Consider the following 21932-nt stretch of genomic DNA (forward strand, 5'->3'; position numbering starts at 1 on the left):
CATCAAGATTAGAATAGGCTAGATAGGTATGACCTGGATAAACCAGAATATCCACAAACAAGACCTCAGATTAATATTTTATATATATATATATGTATGTATATGTATATATCTATATGACCCGTCCAGGCCATGCAAACTAATCACCATGGCAATCATACTCAACACACACAATGTACACAGTGATTGATTTTTTTTTTTTTTGCTTCCAGGTGCCTTTCTTCCTCTTCATCATCTTCACCGTGTACACCATGCTGCCATTCCAGTTGTGGTATGCTGTGGTGCTGAGCATCGTCTCCTCACTGTCCCACATCATGGTCCTCACACTGCGCCTCACGATTTACAGCAATACACCCATTCCTGACCTTACCAACCAGGTAGAACCAGTTGGGCGTAATTCCATGCTGTTCTAGAAATGTTAGCATGCTACAATCTCCTTTATGAAGCGGGGGTTCATTTTTTTTGTGTAAATATTCTTTATCATTAAGTTTCATATAACATATTGCCTAGAATAAAACGTGCAGTTATTTTAAAAGAAGGTTTATAACCCCCTATAAATGACAGGAAGACTGAGTGTGGTTCACAGTTATCTGTGTACACTACAGTAGTTGGTTTGGTAGTGGAGATAAACATCCACAATGTTAAAAATAAAATGTATTGACAATAAAAAGCTAAAATTGAATATATAACATTTGGCCAGATCCAGAAAATTTAACTAAATATGAAAGCAAAGCCACTGACAGAGGAAATGAGTAATTTCTTAAATTCTAATCCATTTCTTAAATTCTAATGTAATCCAGGGACAGATGCGCGCGTGTGTGTGTGTGTGTAATACTGTTTCCATTTTAGCTCTGACATCTGCTACCGTGTCTGTTCCTGTAGCTGCTGTCCAATGCAGTGGTGTTCCTGTGTGGCAGTGTGGTGGGTGCCTTTCATAAGGTCCTGATGGAGAAAACGCTAAGGCAGACCTTTCAGGACACCTTGAGGTGTCTGAGCATGCGGATGAAGCTGGAGATCGAAAAGAGACAGCAGGTTAGTGAAACACGCTGGCTATCAAAGAATAGTTACACTCTGTCTGAACCCATTAAATATGAAATCATGCAGTATGTTACCAAAGCATTTCAAAGTTTGGCTCATTACACGTGTGTAAGTATCTTTTAGATTAATCATATTTATGTTGGATTATCCTATACATTTTTATAAAAATCCAACTGTAACAGTCCCCATAAGAAAGGTATAGTAACAACAATCAACCCGTGCATTATGAAACAAAATAATTGCTTACTAACATACGAAAGAAAAATATCTCGGTCTACCTTAGATATAAGTAAAAAAAATCAGGTGAAATGTAAATAGTGAAGAGTCATTACAGACCGTTTATCTTTATGATTATTAAGACCGCATCTCCCATTGCACACACTTGGTTGAATTTAGCCCACACTACATCCATACATGCTTTTAGAGAGTAATGGTTAATTATTTATTAAAAAGGGATGGCATACCACAGTTTCATTACAGTGAAAAACATACTGTATATTAGAAGCCAATTGTGATGATCATCTTTATTTTACTGCATCATCTGTATCTTAGTAACTTTTAGTGAGAGGAAAAGCTTTACAGACAAATGATGAACATAGTTTGTCAGTGATTGTTATTTCTCTACTCCTATAATATTATTTCATCATTAAGCATTTCCTTTGGCTGGCCTCATGTTGACTCTCCCTTGGATGTTTTCATTGAAACTAACAAATCCCTCTCAAATTAGATTTTTCTGTGATGCCTTTTAAATTAGACCCATCTGTGCTAACTTGCTTTGATTTCAGAGGAATTTCTGAAACAAATTCTCCCTTTTTGTCAATTTTTATGACTTTTGCTTAGGATGGGGACATAAAACATGCTGACAGTGAAACTGCTGTGTTGCCTAGCAGGACAGAAAGGAATGATATAATCGTTAACAAATCGTTAAACTCCCTGTGGTGTTTGAACTGGGGCTGAAAAAGGAGCCTGGGGCATTAAAGAGAACAAGGTGGAGGAAGCTCCAAACTGTTCCAGCACTCCTCTTTAAAACCAGTGCTGATGAAATTCTCTTGAACGCTCCTATCCCCTACACACCTTCTGCTTTCCCATAAATCAAAGGGAATGTGTGTCACTGTGTGCCCTGAGAGACAACACATTTTTTCAGGATATATAATATACATCCATCTATTCATTAACCTAATGTGCATGTTTTTGGGAGTGCGGGAGAAAGCCAGAGTACCCGGAGAAAACCCGCGCAGACACAGGGAGAACATGCTAATAGATAACATTTACAGCAGCACTGTATCATGTGACACCACCTGCAGCTGCCCAACTTTATCAATACAAAGACCACTTTATGAAAGGTGAGTTTTCCAGTTTCAAACTCAGGGGAGCTATAAGAGTCATTTGAACCCTGTAGGAGGTCAGCCTGAGTGAATGGGACCAGTTCAGATTGCACGTTCACACACACACAAACACATTCTTACAGACTGACAGAAACACACACACATACACACAAAATTCATTGCTTATGTGAGTATTCAACCCGTTCGACCTCTCCCACATTTTGTGTTTTCACAGCCTGATTTAAAAAAATAAAAAAAGTTTAAATGGTTAAATGCCAAATTTATTATAGCTTTTCAAAAAAATTAATTACAAAAGGTGAAGACCAGGAATGTTTTCAGTCAAAACATATTCACCTCTTTGCAGCATCCCTCCAAATTAAGTTAAGGTACAATTTCATCATTTCTAGATCCTTGAGATGCCTCTACAGCCTGGAGAGTGTCCAGGAACACTCCAGGGAAATAAAAGGCTCACGACAGCACACTTGGTGTTTGCAAAAAGGCCACATGGAAAATTCTGACATGTTAAAGCAAAAGATCATGTGGTCTGTTTAAAACTAATCTGAACTTTTGCTGTAATGTGAAGCACTATCAGACCAAAAATGGACAATGAGTAGCCGTGTAACACACCTTGTTTGCCATGAAGTGCGGTAGGGGAATCATGGAGGAAGAAGGTGGTAGGAGGAACCAAGAAAAGAGCTAGATGCAGGAGTTTGTTCAGGAGTTGCTTCTGATATATTGGATATGTATACAGCCAAATGAGCACTAGAATGGTTTCAGTCCAGGAATGTGAATGCCCTTAAGTGGCCTGGCTCAAGCCCAGAACTAAATCCCTTTGAAATTGAACATAACTCTTCACACACACACGCATACACACTCACACACCTCATCCCACATGACCTATCATGTGCAAATATTAAAGAAAGAACAGGAAAAAGGAAATCACAAAATCCAGATTTTATTGTTTGAAATCCATATTAATGACTCACAGGATTGACTACTCTAATCTTTTTTATTTCATTTTCAGTTCACATTAAAATATTAACATTTGTTTCTATTTACGTATGCTTAGGCACTCTAAAGCAATTTGAAGCAACTGTATAATGTAAAAGCATTCAATGGATTAATTTATCAAGCCTCGACTCAGCCAGTGTGATCAGATGATATAGCCTGAGTCCACTCTTGTGACATGACGAGAGATTAATCATTTCTAGAGAAGTTGCCTCTTCTGATTCCTGTCTATATCAAGCCAGTGAACATTTGCCAGGCCCCAGGTTATTTTGCTACATGATGTGGTGATTATGGTATTTAATAGTACAGTGTTTGAGTGCATTAATGCACTAGTACCACTATGATTTTAAATTTGTATGAGCAAGTTGGTTCCTGGGTAAACCACCCCTGCTGTGAGCTCCAGTTGAAAGTTTAAGGATGTGGATACAGTCCTAAAGCACTAATACGACTAATTGAAAATGAGATGCTTGTTGAGACGAAACTTCATAGCTGGATATTAAAGAGTGTAATGATGAGGTGGATCTGGGAGTCTTGTGTGCTTGTGTTCATACTTGTATATGTGTGTGTGTATTCTGGCTGCCTTTTTCTCATTTCAGAGTTTTCATCACCATACAATGTCTATGACTGTCAAACAAGCTTTATTTTCTGGCTCACCATTATATAACCAATTGTGTGCGTTTGCAGGAGAACCTACTACAGTCTGTGCTGCCTGTCTACATATCCATGAAGATGAAGCTGGCAATCATGGAGCGCTTACAAGACTGTAAAGACATAGAAGTGCAACAGAGACTCGTTAAGGATAACAACTTCCACAGTCTTTATGTCAAGAGGCATGAGAATGTCAGGTACAACCACAAACCACCGTAAAGAACATGGAAAGTCATTGATTTTCATTAATTAGACTTAAAGGATCACCTCATCATGGAAGCCTGGTTAAACCTTGCACTTAAAGGGAAGGTTTGAAAGCCTGTCTTATTGATCAACCATCAAAACCTGTTGAGGACATTCAGATGTCCTTCTGCATATTCATGTTTTTTTAAATAGATTTTAATGTAATTCTGTTGGTTGTCTCATGTTTAAAAATACCAGTTGCTCATGACCTGAACCTGCTCTGCTTACAGTTCATAACAGGAGACTGATTCTTAGGCCAGAATCAAAGACTTAAGTTGTGTAAACTAGAAATCAATTAGGCCAGTGCACACATTCCAACCTCAGTAGGACAGGATACCATGCACTACTCAGGTGTAGAAGGGCTCCCTTTGGGAAAACCCCAATTCCTGCAGTAATACGCACCTTAAATAATAGGCCCTGTTGAACTAGCATGGGCATATACTGCTGTCTGTCATTGTACGTCATTCACGTGTGTGTGCTGTTTGTTGCCTGATGTGGAAAAGAATTTCCCTGTGGGGGTCAATAGAGTACAGTCAGTAATTGGACAGATTTTATTTTGCTGTCTCTCTACTTTGTCTGTATTCTCAATCTTATAAATCCTCAGTCGTTCTGTGGTATGCTTATATTTTTGTGTTTTATATGCACATCATTTTATAAAATATGTGCTGCGCAATCACAAAAAAGTGCACACGATAAGCAGAGTTTCCCGACTACTTCTTGTAATGATGGTGATTAGTATATCTGTTTGTTTTCAGGGCAGTAACCCAGTTATAGCTCTTTGTTTTATGAGGGTTTCATTAATTTAGAAAGTGCTGACAGATATTGGGATGGCTTAAACTGACCTTTGGCAGAGGGCTTACCAGACCACCTCTTGATTTTTTTTTTTTTTTTTTTCAGATAAATGTAGACAAGATTGAGCTTCTGCGGAATCACATTATAATGTATCTTAAGAGTAAGGCTTAGCTGGTCTTTAGCTTCAGTAGTTTTTTTAATGCAATTTATTTTTCCATTTTTATTTTAAAGATCAATTTTATTGATTGCTTTCATTGAAAAATGTATTGCAGCTGTAAAATTCAACTGAAACAGGAAAAAACAAAACAGGCAGCAAAAATAGACAGAAAATGATTTGTCTCTTTTATTAAGGTATTTTTTCTTTCGGAATTTGTAAACATTAAACCTCCTCAGCTAATCAAGAGGTCTTTGTTCAGGTGTCAGCCATGTTCATTTAGGACCAAGTAAGAACATGCTGAATGATAGGCTGCATCCCTGACCTCTCCCTATAATTACCCCAGTCAGACCAGCCACTAGCTATTTTGTCTGTCTCATGAAGCACCTGGCCATTTTCACTCAAGCAGTGGAACAAGGTCAAATCAGGTGCAGTATCTGTGTCCCTCTGCTGGTCGACAGATCCACAGTTGTATTCTGGCCAGGCTGCAACCTGTCAGCTGGATGTGGTGCATTACAGGCTAAATTCATGCAACAGAACACTACATGGAATGCTCTGTGGATAATTGTGTCACACACAGAGATCGGTGGATATTATGTGGTTTGCCTTTTTATGTACATAATGGGCAGCTCAAATTCAAATATATCAGATCATTCTGAAATTTATGTGCACAGCATTGTTCATAATTGTTGTAACACAGCTCTTGACATGTAATTTAGCTCAGATGAGAATGGAGTCCACTCAGGCAAGAGTTCCGCTTCCCACTGTGGCCAGCCAGGTCAGGTACTCTATGTGGGCTTTTTACCAAAGTTGTCCTTGGGTGTCGGGGTCTTTCAGAGGTCAGATGAGATCTTTGTGTCTGTCTGTGGTCTCCTGACCGGCAGACAGGAAGAACCAGACAGGCCTTTTAATCAATCACCAATCAGCTCTACTAGAGTTTAATGCCAGGTGGGTCAGGAGCTTTTTGCTTGAAATCCTTTGTCTAAATTCTGGGGTTCATAATTTGCCAACAAGGCTGTGTTGAAAAGATGAGGCCCGAAGTGGGAGCACAGCGGCGTGAGCCTTAAGGCTCTGCTCCAGTCCACACTTGCTTATTGCAAACAGTGCATTCGGGTGATTCTCACCAGTTTGTAAAATTGACTGACTTACTGAAAATGTCACTGCAATGGAATGATCTCCAAGTATTTATTTTTGTTTGCAAACTGGACATGTAAATGACAAGGAATTACAGATAGGCTGGAATGACAAGGATATATTAGCATTGCTCAGCTGTTGTCTATTGTGGTGAAGTGAAATGTCATAACTCAAACCTGAAAGCACCCATTCTGGTCTCTGTGAGGTCTTGCCTGCTGGTTGTCTGGATGTTATGTGTTAATGTGCTAGACTCTCATTGTGTTATTTTTTTCTTTCAGCATTCTCTATGCTGACATTGTTGGCTTCACCCGATTGGCCAGTGACTGTTCTCCCAAAGAGCTGGTCATTATGCTCAATGAATTGTTTGGCAAGTTTGACCAAATTGCCAAGGTGAGTCGTCTTTCAGAATTTCTTTATGCCTTTATTACAAACTGGCCTCTGAACCTAAGCAATTGTAGCAGTGATAATGTAGAGATTAGAGTAGTGAATTTGGGACAAGAAGATTTCTGCTAAACCTCAAACTAGCTTAGAAAGTCTGTGCTGGATGTTGTACAGGGAAACATTCTCTTCTTATCAAGCCATGACCAAGACATATAAAATGCACTACTACAGCACTGTGGTTGTATTGAGCAGCTTCCATGTGTTGGTATGTGTGCACTTACATCTCGTCTATCTGATCACGCTCATTTTATGCAACCATTCAATTTTTAAATAAGTTGGATGCAACTTAATTGTGTTTTGTTCCTCCTCTCTTCGTTCTCATTCCGTATAGGAAAATGAATGCATGAGAATCAAGATCCTTGGAGACTGTTACTACTGTGTGTCAGGGCTGCCGGTCTCTCTGCCTAAACATGCCAAGAACTGCGTCAAAATGGGCTTGGACATGTGTGAAGCCATCAAGTGAGTTTATACCAACCGTCACCCTCAACTCTCATTGAAACATATAATTGAGATGAATTGTGTAAAAAAAAAAAAAAAGAAATGTCTCAAATGCTATTTATTGAACCTCTCAGTGAATTGTGTGGTTTATCTGACTTCTGCTTAGGGAGGAGCAGTTTGTCTTGCTTTAAAAAAAAAAAAAAAAAAAAAAAAATCTTGTACGGTAACGTCTGGAATGTCACATGTAAAAAATGACATGTCATTTTAAAGAATGTGTTGCAACAGAAGGAAAGTCTGAATGTGTGTTTACTCTACTCTAGTAGATGGTGTTTTTTTTAATCAGGTGTTGAGAATAGGACCTGAATGGACTTCCAAGAACAGAAGCCATTACCCTGATAGTATACTCTGAAAACTGAAAGGACCCTTAACTTTAAATCAGTGATGAGGTTCTGTTGAAATTTCACATATGCAAATATGTATTGTTATGCTGTCCAGCTGTTATTGTGCTTTGAAGGACTGTGTCCTGCACTCAGAAACAACCTTCAGCAACTCTGAGCTTTAGTATTGCTGTGAATCCCCTCCAGGCAGGTACGGGAGGCCACAACAGTCGATATTAACATGAGAGTGGGAGTGCATTCAGGCAACGTGCTCTGCGGCGTGATTGGACTTCGTAAATGGCAGTTTGACGTCTGGTCACATGATGTCACGCTGGCCAATCACATGGAGTCAGGAGGCCTACCAGGGTAACATTTGCTACTTATCTATCTTATACTTAAGTTTTCTAACACTTTATACTGAACCTATGTGTCATATTGTTTCCTTACACAAGCTGTGGTTGCCTAAGGTTCATGCAGCCTTACTATTATAGTGAAACATCAAACTACACACAACATTCCTTACTACATGAAGGCTACGATTATTTGATTAGACCATATTATTATTAGATTTCAGCTAATTAGATTATGTTAAATATTGCAATATTTATAATGCTAATCATTCATTACAGTCAGCCCATAACATCCATGACAAGGGCTTTTCAGTCACTGATGAAAGTAAATACATATGCCATGCAAAGCCTTTCATTGTTTCTCCTGTACTTTCCCTCACTGTTAGACGTGTCCACATCACAGAGGCGACGCTAAAACACTTAAACAAAGCTTACGAAGTGGAAGAGGGCAATGGGCATCTCAGGGACCCCTACCTAAAAGAGCTCAATGTCCGAACCTACCTTGTCATTGATCCACGGGTGAGTTCTCTCTCCATACTAAAAATAGGGAAATAGAGAAACTTAATTATATTAATCTGGTAAGGCACTTAAAAACCTGCGATGACATGTTTTGAGTGATATTTGACAATATAAGGTCTTCTTTTGTGTTGTACTCCAAACGCTATAAATGATAGTTAAGATATGATATAATCTATTGTAATGGTTATAGTGATAATGTAATATAATTTTGAAACAATTTGTGAATCTGTTTCTCCTGGAATGAACTATGATGCATACAAGAGCATTTTTCCCCCATGGATCTCTGAACTTTTGAGTTCAGAACAGATCTGTCAGTCTCAGCCACACCCATCGCTACACAGATTTACTGCCAATGATATTAAATTCAAAACCATTTTCTTCATCTCTCAGCCTACAAAGTTGCCCTACTTTTTACCAGATTTGGTACATAAAACTCTTCTGTGCATTGTGTGATTGCAGCCAAAGGTAGGTGACCTCTGTGCAATGCACGTGCAATTGGATGGCATTCCACTAGGCATTCTCCAAAACTCTAACCAAACTTTATGCAGATCCGGTTTAGAAAACACTAAAAATATTTTCTTTTATTACACAAATTGGAGGAATTGCACAGCACTAGTGGGTGTATGCTATCCCAGAGTGTTCTCTAATGACTTCTACCATTTAGGAAAGTACTCACTGTAATGTTAGCGTGCCTTAGAGCTTTAGCTAAATGTAAGTTTAATTGCTTGTGTGTGTGTGTGTGTGTGTGTGTGTGTGTGTGTGTGTGTGTGTGTGCATGTGTGTCTCAAGTCTAAGGACCCATCACTGAATAGCCGCAGTGTGCCTAAACCTCGCGTGAATGATGGTCTGAAGATGCGGGCGTCTGTGCGTATGACCCGTTACTTGGAGTCTTGGGGGGCTGTCAAACCGTTTGCCCATCTTCAGAACCGAGAAGGCTTCACCCCAGACACCATTGTCAATGGCAAATCACGCAGCAAGGTAAGAGTGTTTGTTATTATTACTTGTTATTAAGGCAACATTTACTCTGTATGGATACAAAACATGGTCTAAGAAATGAACTACTGGGAGATCAATTATAGGACAGGATAGGATTTTTTTTTTTTTTTTTTTTTTGTTACTGTAGTGTGAAAGATCATTATCTCATTATCATGCATTCTCACTGGGTGAATGTTGTCTCTGTCTTTTGCAGGACATCCCTCTACGTACAGCCCCGGGCTCCAAGATCACTGAGAGGTGAGAACAACTTCGAGCTGCTACAGTAGCTACATTCATCCTGGAAGTCAGCTCGACTTTCCCTGCCAGGACTTTTCCATCTGTTCATAGAACTTAAAGTGGCCATCACTTTATTGCATTTCATTCATAATATTCTGTTAATACAGTATATCAAAGTACTTAGAAGGATATTCTGTTACTTTTTGGCATAATGTATAAGATTAATTCTTTTCATGGGAGCTTGGATATTTTGATGGAATGATGTCACTAATAAGTAAGCATTATGGTGGTTATTGGGGTCATTTTAGACATCTTGTTAGATGTGAGATTCCTATTTTGGATCATATTTGGTTACACTTTTCTTTTGTCCTACTTTAGATACATTTTAAATGATTAATATCCAGCTGATGGTCTCATCTGTAGTGATTTATAATGAACAGGGAGGATGTTTAGTGTCTTGCTCTTACAGATGATGTGGAGGTGTATGTAATGCACCATCTCTGAACTGCTGTGCATAAATGCCAGGTAGCACAAAGTGATGACGTGAATGACTGTTCAGCATTGAAGTCTTAGTGGTGGTTAGTTGGCATACATATTTCTTTCATATTTATGGGTTTTACGGTGTGCTGTCTCCCCCATCTAACAGAATTCACATGAGGAAAACTTTGTACCAACAAACTATCACTGCTTATTGCATTACTTAATGCAAACTTCATGTGAAGTGGTATCATGTTATCAACGATTTTGCTTCTTTAATGTGTTGTTGAAAATCCAACATTGTCTGACAGTAAATCGGTACATGAGGAGTTGGTCTCAGCCTGAAAATGAAACATTCATTGGCAACATGTCGTCACTGAGGCTTGCCTCATACAGCCGTGTGCAGAGTGGTGGGTGTGCTGAACTCTGTGATGAGTGCTTCCATCAGCTTCAAATAATGCACAGACAAAATGTTTATGGTTGTAGCTTATGATGGTTAATTCTCTTCTCCTTGCTGGCAGTAAGTGTAAAGACAAATATTTAAAGTGTAGCTGCCCATTTGTGGGCACAACTCACCCACACACTCAGTGTGGGCTGGAGTAATGTGATTAGAAGAGATAAGTGTGTGTGCTAAAAGCAGCCTGTGAGAATGGAGCGTTGCGTTATCTCGTAAGTTGTTAATTTCATTCATGTATGTACCACTGTAGCAGAGGCTGCGACTGGTGAACATGTCTGAACCTGAAGTGACAGTATTATATATACCACTATATAGATATCTTTATCTATATATATAGATATAGATCTATATAGCTGTTCATGAGCGTATGCCTAACTGTTATTAACTTTTTAGATGGATTTATGTGTTTATTTCCTATTTTTTGGCTGTCGTGATGAATTTGTTTGTGTCTTATTGTTGGACCTCGACAGCTTTGATGAGTCTCTAGAAGAACCGTTCTCCTTGCCTACCCCTACGTTCAGCAGCTATAAGTGAGTGGGGCCTTCATGGCCCACAAGGTCCTCATTCCCTCAGTGCAGTAGTTCTCATCCTTTAGGCTTGTGACCTGTCAAAGCACATACAGATGGATGCTTACTTATAATCACTTGTTTTAAATGTAAATCAGCTTTCACATACTGTAAATAGTGCTTTTGATTTTTCAGCATTGTTTTAAATTGCAGAGTAGTATGCTTCATGTAGTTTCCCCAAAAGACTTATTTAAATGTTGTTGAACAGATTCATTTTCATGGGAGGAGAGTAAAGGCTAAAATCACCAATTTATCACAAATATTAAAAAAGACAAAACGCATTACATATACACTGTAAATATCCAGTAAAACAGATGTAATTTGCACCACTTGTTTTTAGTCATTCTGTGAGACTCATATCCCAAAAATGTCTGTGTGATGTCCTGTCCCACAGAGCGAGAACTATTGCCTCAGTGGGGAGCCTTGCTGTCTCAACACTAACCCAAACAATGGTGTGATGCTGTTCTTTTCTCACTGTTTCTCACTGCTGCCTTTTTGTAACAGGGCAACTAAGATCTCCAAAGCCATCAGAAAACCTCTAACCTTTTTTCATGGGCTGTCATGTTTCTTTTAGCACTGATCACTGACTGGGGCTTGTGTGTATCTGGGTCTGTGCATCTGTTTCCTTCCTGATAGAGTAGGGGGTTTCCAAACAGAAGCACAGCAGAAACACTCTTGCTGGATCCCACAGAGACCATCTAACACACAGTATTCTGCATCTGGCACAATCCCTCTATGTAACTCTCTCACAGGCACAAATCATATTTCTCTTTTCTCACTAATGCTCAGAATGGCCTTAACCATGTTGCCTCCAAGCACAGCTAAACTGGACCTGCATGGCCTGATCTGGTTTCCCAGCATCTGTTTCAGTCCACGTATGTGTGTGTGTGTGTGTGTGTGTGTGTGTAGTGTCTGTCCTAATTGTCTCTGTGCTTTCCGGTGCAGGAACAAATCCCAGAAGAGCAAGTTTGATGAAGAGCTACACAATGAGATGACTTCTACCATAGATGAGCTCAGTAGCAAGTATGTCCAGTTTTACAACAAGTCAAATCACATTTTATGCATGGAGTACAGTTCTGGAAAATATGAATAAATGTTGAACTTAGATCAAATTTCTGGGTTAAGTCTTTCAAGCAGATTGCACTTCAGTGATAAAGCGGGTATCTGATTGATGATGAACGCTGTGACATCACTGATTTTTGCTGATTACTTGAAATTGACGCAGGCCAATGTGACAGATATCTCATTGAAATATAATGTCTAACTTTTCGTCTTCCTCCAAAACTTTAGTCATGCTAAGAGTATGGCTCCTGGTGATGGCAGTCTTGGTCTGTCTTCAGAATACATTATAATAACTTTGATGACAGTATTGATGTTGTGAGCTCATGTTAGCTTTTAGCTTAAAGCAGCACTGTGCCTAAGCACAGCTTCACGCAGCTGTGTTTATAGCCACGCTGGCGGCTATAAACATTTAAGGGCCTTTCAGGCATAACGCACCAACGGCACAGATCCACAGGCTGCACACAGTAACACACAGCGGTGCTCCTCGTCCTCACTTAAATATGGGTGCATTTACTCATATGAGAGAGTTGAGGTGGAGTTGTTAATGGGACAGAGGACTGGCGTTAACCTGCCTGTCCTTGGAGAGTGCAGCTAGAGGCTTCATCAGCCAAGGACTGCGTTCTTGTCTCGCAGCCAAGACAAGTGCCATCATTTAAATAGCAATCTGTCAGGCGCAGGTGTATCTGGCTTTTAACGGGAGTGAGTTAGGCCAAAGACACATGCACCATTTAACAAACAAAAATGAGTTGGACACGCCCTCAGTGCACTTTGTAGATACCCAAGTAATTATTGTAACTCGTATTGATATCAGTATAGTGTTGTCATAATTGATCAATTTATTTTGCCAGATCGTTCACTTTTGCTCAAAGCCATTTTTGATTCCTTTTTCTTTGTAAAGTGTTCACTTGTAGTTTTGGTACTTGCGGCCTCCATATATATGGAAAACATGGCTTAACTAAACCGTACAGATGTTTAACATGAAATATAAATCCCTCAACAATTATTTATTTTTTCTCTCCTACTCTCGTTCATTCTTGATTCTCCTTCCTTTTTCTTCCTTCCTCCCTTCATCCCTTCCTTCCGTCATTTCTCTCTCTCAGGCAGTGGTCTAATTCTGAAGAGAGTGTCAGTTTAGGTCTGTGGTTTCCAAAGAAAGATCTGGAAAAACAGGTTAGTTGGACAGTGATGATCACACATTTCCATTTACAGCATTCTTAGAACCAAGAGCTTCAGGTGTGTTCTGTTTTTCCTCTTCTTAGTACCGATCCCTGGATTTGCCGATGTTCAAACACTACGTTGGTTGTGCCTCTTTCATCTTCCTCTGCATCTTTTTGATTCAGATGTTGGTCACTAAGGAGTGAGTATGACCAGATTTTCCTGCGTCGATTACTTTCAAAAATCTGTCACAAATTTGTTGGAATGCAGTGCAACAGAGGAAAAAGAACCACACTATGAAGATGATATTTGTAGTGATGGGAAAAGGAGGAGGTGGAGACTATTTGACATACTCTGGTTTTTATCCCTCCCAGTCGACAGACGTTGGGGATGTGGTTTGGTGTGTTGGTCTGTGTGCTGCTGCTGACCCTGGCCATCTGTTTCACAGGTCACTTACAGGTCAGTGTGTTAAGTCTTTCGTTACCACTTAGACGTTGAGCTGATTGTAGTTCAGGTTTTGGGTCTTGGAGCAGTTTGTCCCAGTTAGCTGTTAGTTAGCATTTAACTAAGCCTCACAGGGACAACAAAGCTGTCACACCTCTTACAGCAACATGTCACCCCATGCTGGGTGTAGGTCAGGGTAAAGAGCTGTCGTCTGTCCAGCAACACGTGTTAAACTTGCACATTGTATAATGCTGGCCTGGCCCTGAGCCGCATTATGTGTCTATGAGTCACAAATGTTATTCAGTGAGTTTAATCTCCTGGTGCGTGAGAAGCAAAATGAAATGTGAGATTATTTATTAATTCTTACATTTCTGTTGTGTAAAAGCCACACAAAAATTCATGAAGTACTTCATGAAAATTGTAATTTTACTCAACATCCTTCAGAAGCCTTTCTTGAGATTAGCCCCCATTATCAGGTCCCAACTCAGGTCAGATGGGAATTCTTAAATTAATATCAAAATAGTTAGGAAATTGGATACTACCAAGCTTGTGGTGAGATTCTTGTGGCAACTGCTATTTCCAAGGTCAAGAAATGAACTTAAAATCTCAAAATGAATACATTCTGGTTCAGGGTGTGTGTTAGTTGCACAGTCATTCTTTTCTTTGTTCACATTGAAAGAGAAACAGAAATACTCATCAGAAAAATGTTGTTTTTATTTTTGATCGTTTCAAATTATTGACCACACACTCGGGTGTTCCACAATGACCTTGCATTCTTGACATAATGCAGAGCTTTTTGCAAATCTTGTTAGACAACATCAAGTTGTTCACACAGGGCTCTTGTCTTTTTTTAGTGCAGCACTAACACAACAACTAGATTCAAGAGGTTCATAACAGGTCAAAAATCTAACCACAGTACAGCAGGCAGCTGCTTAGCTAAATAAAATGAAGGGTGAAAGGGATGTGTGGGGTGTGTACATGTGTGTTTAAGTGTGGCAGAACTGGCCTCTGTGAAAATGGAAACATCCTATGGCTAACCTACTGCCTTGATGGAGGACACCTGACATCCCAGTCCCCACTCTGTAGCGTTTTCTCCTCTCACTGGAAAGCAACGAGTCACTCGCACATGATGTGTGGGGATGGATGACTGTGCTTGTCATACCTGTTCCTCATCTTTCTCCTCACTTCTCTTTATGTTCTGCAGCGCCTGTTTCCAGAGAAGCTGTCAAGTTGCCAGTGGCTTCCAGCTGTGTCGGAGGCGGTGGTAAAGCGGCCGTGTGTGCGCCTCCCTCTGGCCACCATCACTGCTACGGTCATCGTTGTCTTGGCAGTGTTCAACCTGGTGAGAATGCATGCACTCACATGTTGAGAGCTAAGATACGGGTCACTGTATATATATATATATATATATGGATGTACTCTGCTATTTCTGGACTTGCTACACTTCATTGCTGCCATGCCAGACTTCAAAGCATGTTGTCCAGCGGTTGCCTGTCAGTCAGATCTTTTTTATCCCCCTGTAGTGCATTGTCCAGACGCGTGTGACAGAATGTTCCAAAGACATTGCTGACCTGACCTCTGCAAATTATTCTCATGCGCAAGGATTAGAGGGAGATCTCTTCTTCCTGCCTGTGAGTGATGGATTTGTTACCCATAGGCAATAATCAGATGGTAATATTTAATATTTTTTTTTCCAGAGTGGATTAAATAGTATTTGCAGATAGTTGTGGCATGTGTCTAGTGGCATACTAGAGAAGTCATGATCCCAGGAAGGTGGATTTGTGCATCAGTGTGACTGGACTTTCTGATATATTGTCGTTTATTAATTTTCTGTTCATGCACTACTTTTAGAAGCTTCACAGAAGAGTGATGGTTATTGACAAATACATAAATAAATACTTAGTGCTAATAAATGCTGAAAAGGGTTTGTTAAAATAATTTGTCACTGCCTTGTTGCCAACTGCCCTTGGACCCTGATCTAATTCCATCCTTGGCCTTTCTCTTCCTCAGTACTCGGTGTACTGCTGTATCCTGTCTCTCATTGCATGCGGAGCCTTCCTCCGGGTGAGCTTTGAACTCAAAGTGCTCTTCCTCACACTGGCCTCTGCAGCATATTACATCATCATCCTCAGCACCAAGAGGATGCTCTTCGTGACCTACGGAAACGTCCTCTACTCTCACCTCTCTAATAGCCGGAACTGCAGCAGGTGGGCCAAAATTTAGAAAGTCAAACAGAGTGAATCAGAGCAAGTACCACCTTGCAACAATATCATCATTCTGTGCCGGTTCTTCCCACTTCCATAAAAAAGACATTACGTTTATTGATTTCATGTTACACAAAATAATCTTGTATGAAATATGTAAATGAAAGTGAAGTCCAACTGTAAAGATTCTGCTTTGTTCTACAGCATAGAAGACACATCCATCCTCAGAGTGATAGGGCTGGTGAAACACCCCTGGGTGATGAGCTGCATATACATCACCCTGTTCCTGGTCACTATACTCATCATCTCACAACAGGTAATGACTTCTTCCCCTGTCTGTCTGAGTTTCCCATATTTATCCCTCACATCCCAAGAGGACAAACACAAAATAGATTAAAAACTAACGTGCCAACATGTTCAGGTTAAAAGTCACGTCTTCTGTTGCCCTGTCATGAACTTTTCTGTACCTTTCACGTATTTGTCTGTCCTTCATTTGTAAAATGATAAGAACTTAGAATTAATAAATAAATGAGGCTGGGAGAGATCAAGAAAAAAAACATCCAATGAACATGGATTCAAGTGACTGTTTGGATCATTGTCTGCTCTGACCTTGCTGTGTTTCTGCCTGTCAGAATGAGTCTTGCTTCCGCCAGGACTTCCTGCTAAAGTACAAGAACCGCACAGAGCAGGACGAGATCGAGACCAGGGAGAACTTGAACCGCCTGTTGCTGGAGAACGTGCTGCCGGCCCACGTGGCGGCACTGTTTGTCGGGGAGAATAAAAAGAACGAGGTGAGGCTTCAGGCACGGTGGTGGAAGGCCTCGCTCGAGTTCGTTATATATTATTTTGGTTTGATAAGATTAGTGGTGAAGAAATCAGAAGCTACTTTCTTAACCTTTTAATGATTTCACTGATTTCTCAGGTTAGATATCCACTGTTTCCCATGATTTTGAGTTCAGACAGTGACTTTATTGTAAAAGGTGAACATGACAAGGAGCATCATTGAGTTTGGAATAGTATTTCTATTTGCTTTTCTTGACAATTATCACCTTAACAATTCAGCCCCAAACTCTGAGTTGTCATTACGTTGTCATTACATTAACAGTCCCAGTCTCTTTGTTGTGTTTTTTTTTTCCCTGACAGGACCTCTACTACAAGTCCTATGACTGTGTATGTGTGATGTTCGCTTCAGTGCCGGATTTCAAAGAATTTTACACTGAATGTGATATCAACAAGGAGGGCCTGGAATGCCTGAGGCTCCTGAATGAGATCATTGCTGACTTTGACGAGGTCAGAGAGCCAAGGGAGGACAAGAACAATTTTTCTTTCATCATAATCCTTCAATTCGTTGCCGAGAACTTATCTGTGTTACATGACGGATGTTTCTTTAAAGCCCCACTGTGTTATCGGTAGCTCTCAGTTCCGAATGTTAACCATGTGGACCTGGATATTTGGCCTGAAACAGTGCATCACCATTAACTAAGCTCTTGCTTAAGAATCAGAACTTATCAAGAACTTCTTCTGTCTGAATACATATCTTAACTCAGTTTAGGATAACATTCACGATTTTTGGTATTATAGAAAAATGTTTCCTAAACTGAAAACTCCTGTCTTAGGATGGGAATTTAGCTATCACAGAATTGTCTCATCTGAGAAATTTCTGAAGTTGGGAATCCTAGGTTAAAATGGTACAGACCCTGTCCGAAATTCACAATCACTGCCAGTGGCAATGCAATGAAGATGGGGAACATTGAACATTGAAATGTTATGATTGAAAGGCTACTCAAACTGAAGCTAGCATTGACATTAGCCAATTAGCCATGCATTAATAGGTTTATATCTCCTCCTCCGCTGATATGATTAAAGCCTCTGGCTCATTGAAACTGAATGCCTGTCTTATCTTTTCCATTAAAGCAAGATAGCTCGCCAGTGACAAGTGAAGTGAGACATTCGAAACGAGCACTCCTGTGCATTCTAAATACCGATACAGGCATGACAGGACAGGAGTGCCGATGGAAGAAACCAGTTTATAAATCTATTAAGGATTTCTGAAATGAAGTTACGAGGACACAGATATGAGTTTAGGAATTACTTCTTCTGCAATAGCAAGATAGGAAAAATCCTGTCCTTGAAACTTCCCACACATGACTGTTCTTTCTCGAACCACCAGCTGCTGTCCAAGCCAAAGTTCAGCGGTGTGGAGAAGATCAAGACAATTGGCAGCACTTACATGGCTGCTGTGGGGCTCAGCGGGACGCCTGGTCAGGAGAACAATCAGGTTGAGTAACTACTACTTCAGACCAGGGTCAGGCCCGGGTCACATCAGCTTCAAGCTGTAAACACGTTTTCGCCACTCATCATAGGAACAAACTACAAAGCTCGAAGCGGTCATTGTGAGGTTGTTGAATTGTGTGTTCTTTCAGGACAAAGAGAGGCAGCAGGCTCAGATCGGGATCATTGTGGAGTTTGCCATTGCTCTCATTGGCAAATTGGATGGCATCAACAGACATTCCTTCAATAGCTTCAGGCTGCGCGTGGGTGAGTGTGCTCAGCTGCTTGGCAACTTCAGTTTAAATCTTTCATTGACTGAATGCTGCATTGCGCTGTATCCAGGTCTGCTGACACAATTGCCCAACAGGTTGCCTTGGTTACACTGTACATGATTGGCATCTGTGTTGAGTTCTTGCCATGAGAGCAGTCACCGTCGCTGAGTCGATTATTGTGTTGTCCTGTTGCACTCAGGGCTGTAGTAGAAGTTTAACCTGCAGCTTTGTGTTTGCGTGTAACGCTGAAGGCACTGTTGAGTTTATTTTAAACTTCCACTCACAAAATATTGTGGTTATCTTAAGCACATCAAATATTACATGAAGGAAATGTCATATTTAGGCCACGAGAAAGAGACACAACCCAGTCGAGTGTCTGACAAGTCCTGGCACAGGTAATCCCATTCCACACAGCTTATTGTGAGCAGACATCTTGGATAAAAATTTTGGTTAAAACATTTACATTTCTTGGAAGATAAATACAAACATAAGACATAAACACTGACATTTTTGAACTGAGTGCTCTGAACCCTTATCACAACGCTGCAGCAGCTGTGTCTAAACACCTTGTGATTTTGTTACAATTAAATTCCACTTCTGAGATTTGTGTTTATTGAAAAGTTGTTGGCAATATTTGGCAAAGATTTTTTTTTTTTTTTTCCCTGGCCCTTCCTGACATAATTTTGGGATTGCTCTGCTGCCAGTTTCAGACGCCTTTAAAATATTCTGCCGTTGATTTGTTGGCCTCTCCAGGTGTGAGTAGTTTTGTACATTACTTCATTGTCTGCATTCACATTAAATAGTAGTGGAAAGAGTAAAGCTAGGATGACGGTAAATGCTACGACATAGTGTGACATTGGCACAAACACAGTCAGACAAGTGACTCGGCAGCCTAACAAAGCATCAGTAACCATATGCTACTGGTCCCACCAGACCAGTAAGGTTAGAGCTGCCAAACCACTGAACGTAGGGTCTTGAGTCCAGTTTTGTTTATTTCTTGTGAGCTGAACTTTTTATTTCTAGGAGGAAGAATGTATTATTTCTTCTATTAAAGGTCTCCTTGACAGGCTTGCTGTAAAGTGTAAAGTGCCTTTCAAAGGGATCCAAATTTATTGTAAATATAAGTATTCTTAATGAATTGAGAACATCGATTTCTCCAATGTAAAATTCTGTAAAGCAGATGCTTCTCCCCGTTTTAACACAAAAACTTGGTGGATTTTTAATGTATTTGCTGGCTGTGTCATCAGGGAAGGCTTTGATGTTGTGACTGATAGCTTTTTAAAAACTGCTCAAGTGTTGTCCAAAGCCTTTTCAGCCCTGCAGTAGACTGACGTGAGAGGCTGTACCCCCTCGACGTCCTTGACAGCAGACCAGCAGTACTGTATAAATGACTGAAAGTGTTTTTCATTCTGGCTAAGTTTTTGCCTTTTTCTGGTAGATGTCTTAATTACCAATGGAGCCAGAGTGCAACCTGAGATCTGCAGATGGATGGCTCTCATTTTCCTTCCTGAATCTTATATGCCGCTCCCTGTTTTATTCCTGTGTGCTCTTGCCCACAGGCGTTAATCACGGCCCGGTGATAGCTGGGGTAATCGGAGCTAGGAAACCTCAGTATGACATCTGGGGCAACACGGTTAACGTGGCCAGCAGAATGGAGAGCACCGGGGAGCTTGGGAAAATCCAGGTATGTTCAACACAAGCCAACACAAGTCAAAGTGTCACAAGTCAGATCTCAACACAGTCATGGCTGGATTTCGAAAGATCAATTTCCATCCATAGTCAGTCGTTAGAACGTCTCATGAGAGGAGCATTTCATCAATTGTAACCTGGGAAACTACTTAATTACTTTGCCTGTGCTAATAGCACTGCTCTACCATGGCTACAATGGAATGCTGCAAGTTGTAAGGGAATGCGTGTTTACAGCAAGACAAGTCCGATTTTACCACTGCTGCAGGGAAGTATTTTGGATCTCTAAATGTGATCTTAAAGCCCACTATTTAGTGACAAAGGCCCCAAATGTTACTATCAATTTTCTGTTCAAAATGGACTTCTGTTTGTTTTCTTGGCTGCAGTTGTGCGTTCTGTGTGTTTTTCCAGGTCACAGAGGAAACGGCTGATGTGCTGCGGAAGCTGGGCTACTCGTGCGAATGTCGAGGATTCATTGACGTGAAGGGGAAAGGAGAGCTGAAAACCTTCTTTGTGTGCACCGACATGAGCAAGCAGCAGGGTATGGGACTGAGCTGAGGCCAGGCCCCTACGGCCAACAGAGCTGGACACAGACTCACGTACACATCAAGCGTTTATAGAGCCCCGTACGCCACGAGTGTTGAGACAGCGCTGACTAATACAGCTGTGTTCCTGTGACGCTGCTGCACGTTCAAGACTGAGAGAAAGCGCTGCCTCGCTGTGTGGCTGAAACTACACCTTCTACTCTGTATCCTGTTGGACAGGTCAGAGTGGTGGGGAACCGGTCAGTATGTACAGTCGCCATCTTTTTCTATTCATGAACACATTTACATCCAGCGAACAGTCTCTTTTGTATATATTTTTTCTATTTAACTTAGATGTTGTTTGTGATAGAGAAAGTGTGTATAGTGTTAATGCCAAATTGTGTGATTTTTGAAGACCTCTTTGGTCCTTTAAAAACAAAACAGTGGATTCTGTTTGGATCCTAATTTCTGGTTTTCCTGCTCGAGAAGGGATGAGCACATTGCTCCGTTACTGTGTAATGAGCTATGAGCCGTTTCAATCAGAAAGATGCTGTACAGAAGACAAAGATGTGGAAAAACACTCTTCTTGCTCCTTTTTTTACGGGACATAATGAGAAGTAGTTAAATTAAAATTTCTAAAGTTACTGTACCTTCAACACATTTGATTGCCCAATAAGTTTGGGTTCAGCTAAGCAGTTTAGCCAGAATAACAACTAGTTAATGTTACATATGAGATAATTGCTACATTTCAGAAGGAAATGGAGAAATCCATGTGCTGTGTGTGTCATCTGTTGAAGTCTTGCTGCTTGTCTGCATATGTGCTGCAATGAGGGAAACCTGCAACGCTCTCCTTGGTGTCTCGGAGTCTGCGTGATCTAACAACTTGCCTGCTGTGAATGCTTTTCTGGCTGCAGCTCAGACGAGCAGCTGTACTGATCTGGATCGCTCTGTGTCTCTGAAAACTTGATTTGTCCTGTGGCCTTATCTTTTGAGACCATCATCTTGTCTGTAATTATGGTTGCATAACAATAATGATAATAATGTATTGGCCTTTATGTGAACAAATGTGACATTGAATTTTGTACAGTTACAGAATGTAATAAATGTTTTCCTAAGTCTGCAGTTTGTCATACAC

General features: G+C 40.5%; 1 protein-coding gene across 3 annotated transcripts in view; it reads left to right on the forward strand.

Moving 5' to 3' along the window:
- Positions 1-21919, forward strand: part of adcy7 (adenylate cyclase 7) — a 51459-nt gene extending 29540 nt beyond the window's left edge. For 2 of the 3 annotated variants that reach the window (XM_046413965.1, XM_046413890.1), the window contains 24 exons: positions 213-377; positions 883-1032; positions 4056-4216; positions 6621-6732; positions 7115-7242; positions 7806-7964; positions 8335-8467; positions 9257-9445; positions 9657-9700; positions 11084-11143; positions 12125-12202; positions 13342-13411; positions 13501-13598; positions 13771-13855; positions 15045-15182; positions 15364-15471; positions 15851-16047; positions 16249-16360; positions 16677-16835; positions 17188-17334; positions 18215-18322; positions 18468-18582; positions 20147-20271; positions 20685-21919. In XM_046413965.1, coding sequence (XP_046269921.1) covers positions 213-377; positions 883-1032; positions 4056-4216; positions 6621-6732; positions 7115-7242; positions 7806-7964; positions 8335-8467; positions 9257-9445; positions 9657-9700; positions 11084-11143; positions 12125-12202; positions 13342-13411; positions 13501-13598; positions 13771-13855; positions 15045-15182; positions 15364-15471; positions 15851-16047; positions 16249-16360; positions 16677-16835; positions 17188-17334; positions 18215-18322; positions 18468-18582; positions 20147-20271; positions 20685-20831 — 2988 coding nt within the window. In that variant the 3' untranslated portion in view covers positions 20832-21919. The remainder of the gene's footprint in view (positions 1-212; positions 378-882; positions 1033-4055; positions 4217-6620; positions 6733-7114; positions 7243-7805; positions 7965-8334; positions 8468-9256; positions 9446-9656; positions 9701-11083; positions 11144-12124; positions 12203-13341; positions 13412-13500; positions 13599-13770; positions 13856-15044; positions 15183-15363; positions 15472-15850; positions 16048-16248; positions 16361-16676; positions 16836-17187; positions 17335-18214; positions 18323-18467; positions 18583-20146; positions 20272-20684) is intronic. The other variant, XM_046414040.1, reaches the window with a different exon arrangement.
- The last annotated feature ends 13 nt before the right edge of the window (positions 21920-21932 follow it).

The sequence above is a fragment of the Scatophagus argus genome, chromosome 1 (genome assembly GCF_020382885.2).
Source record: "Scatophagus argus isolate fScaArg1 chromosome 1, fScaArg1.pri, whole genome shotgun sequence".
In the NCBI taxonomy this organism is placed as follows: Eukaryota; Metazoa; Chordata; class Actinopteri; family Scatophagidae; genus Scatophagus; species Scatophagus argus.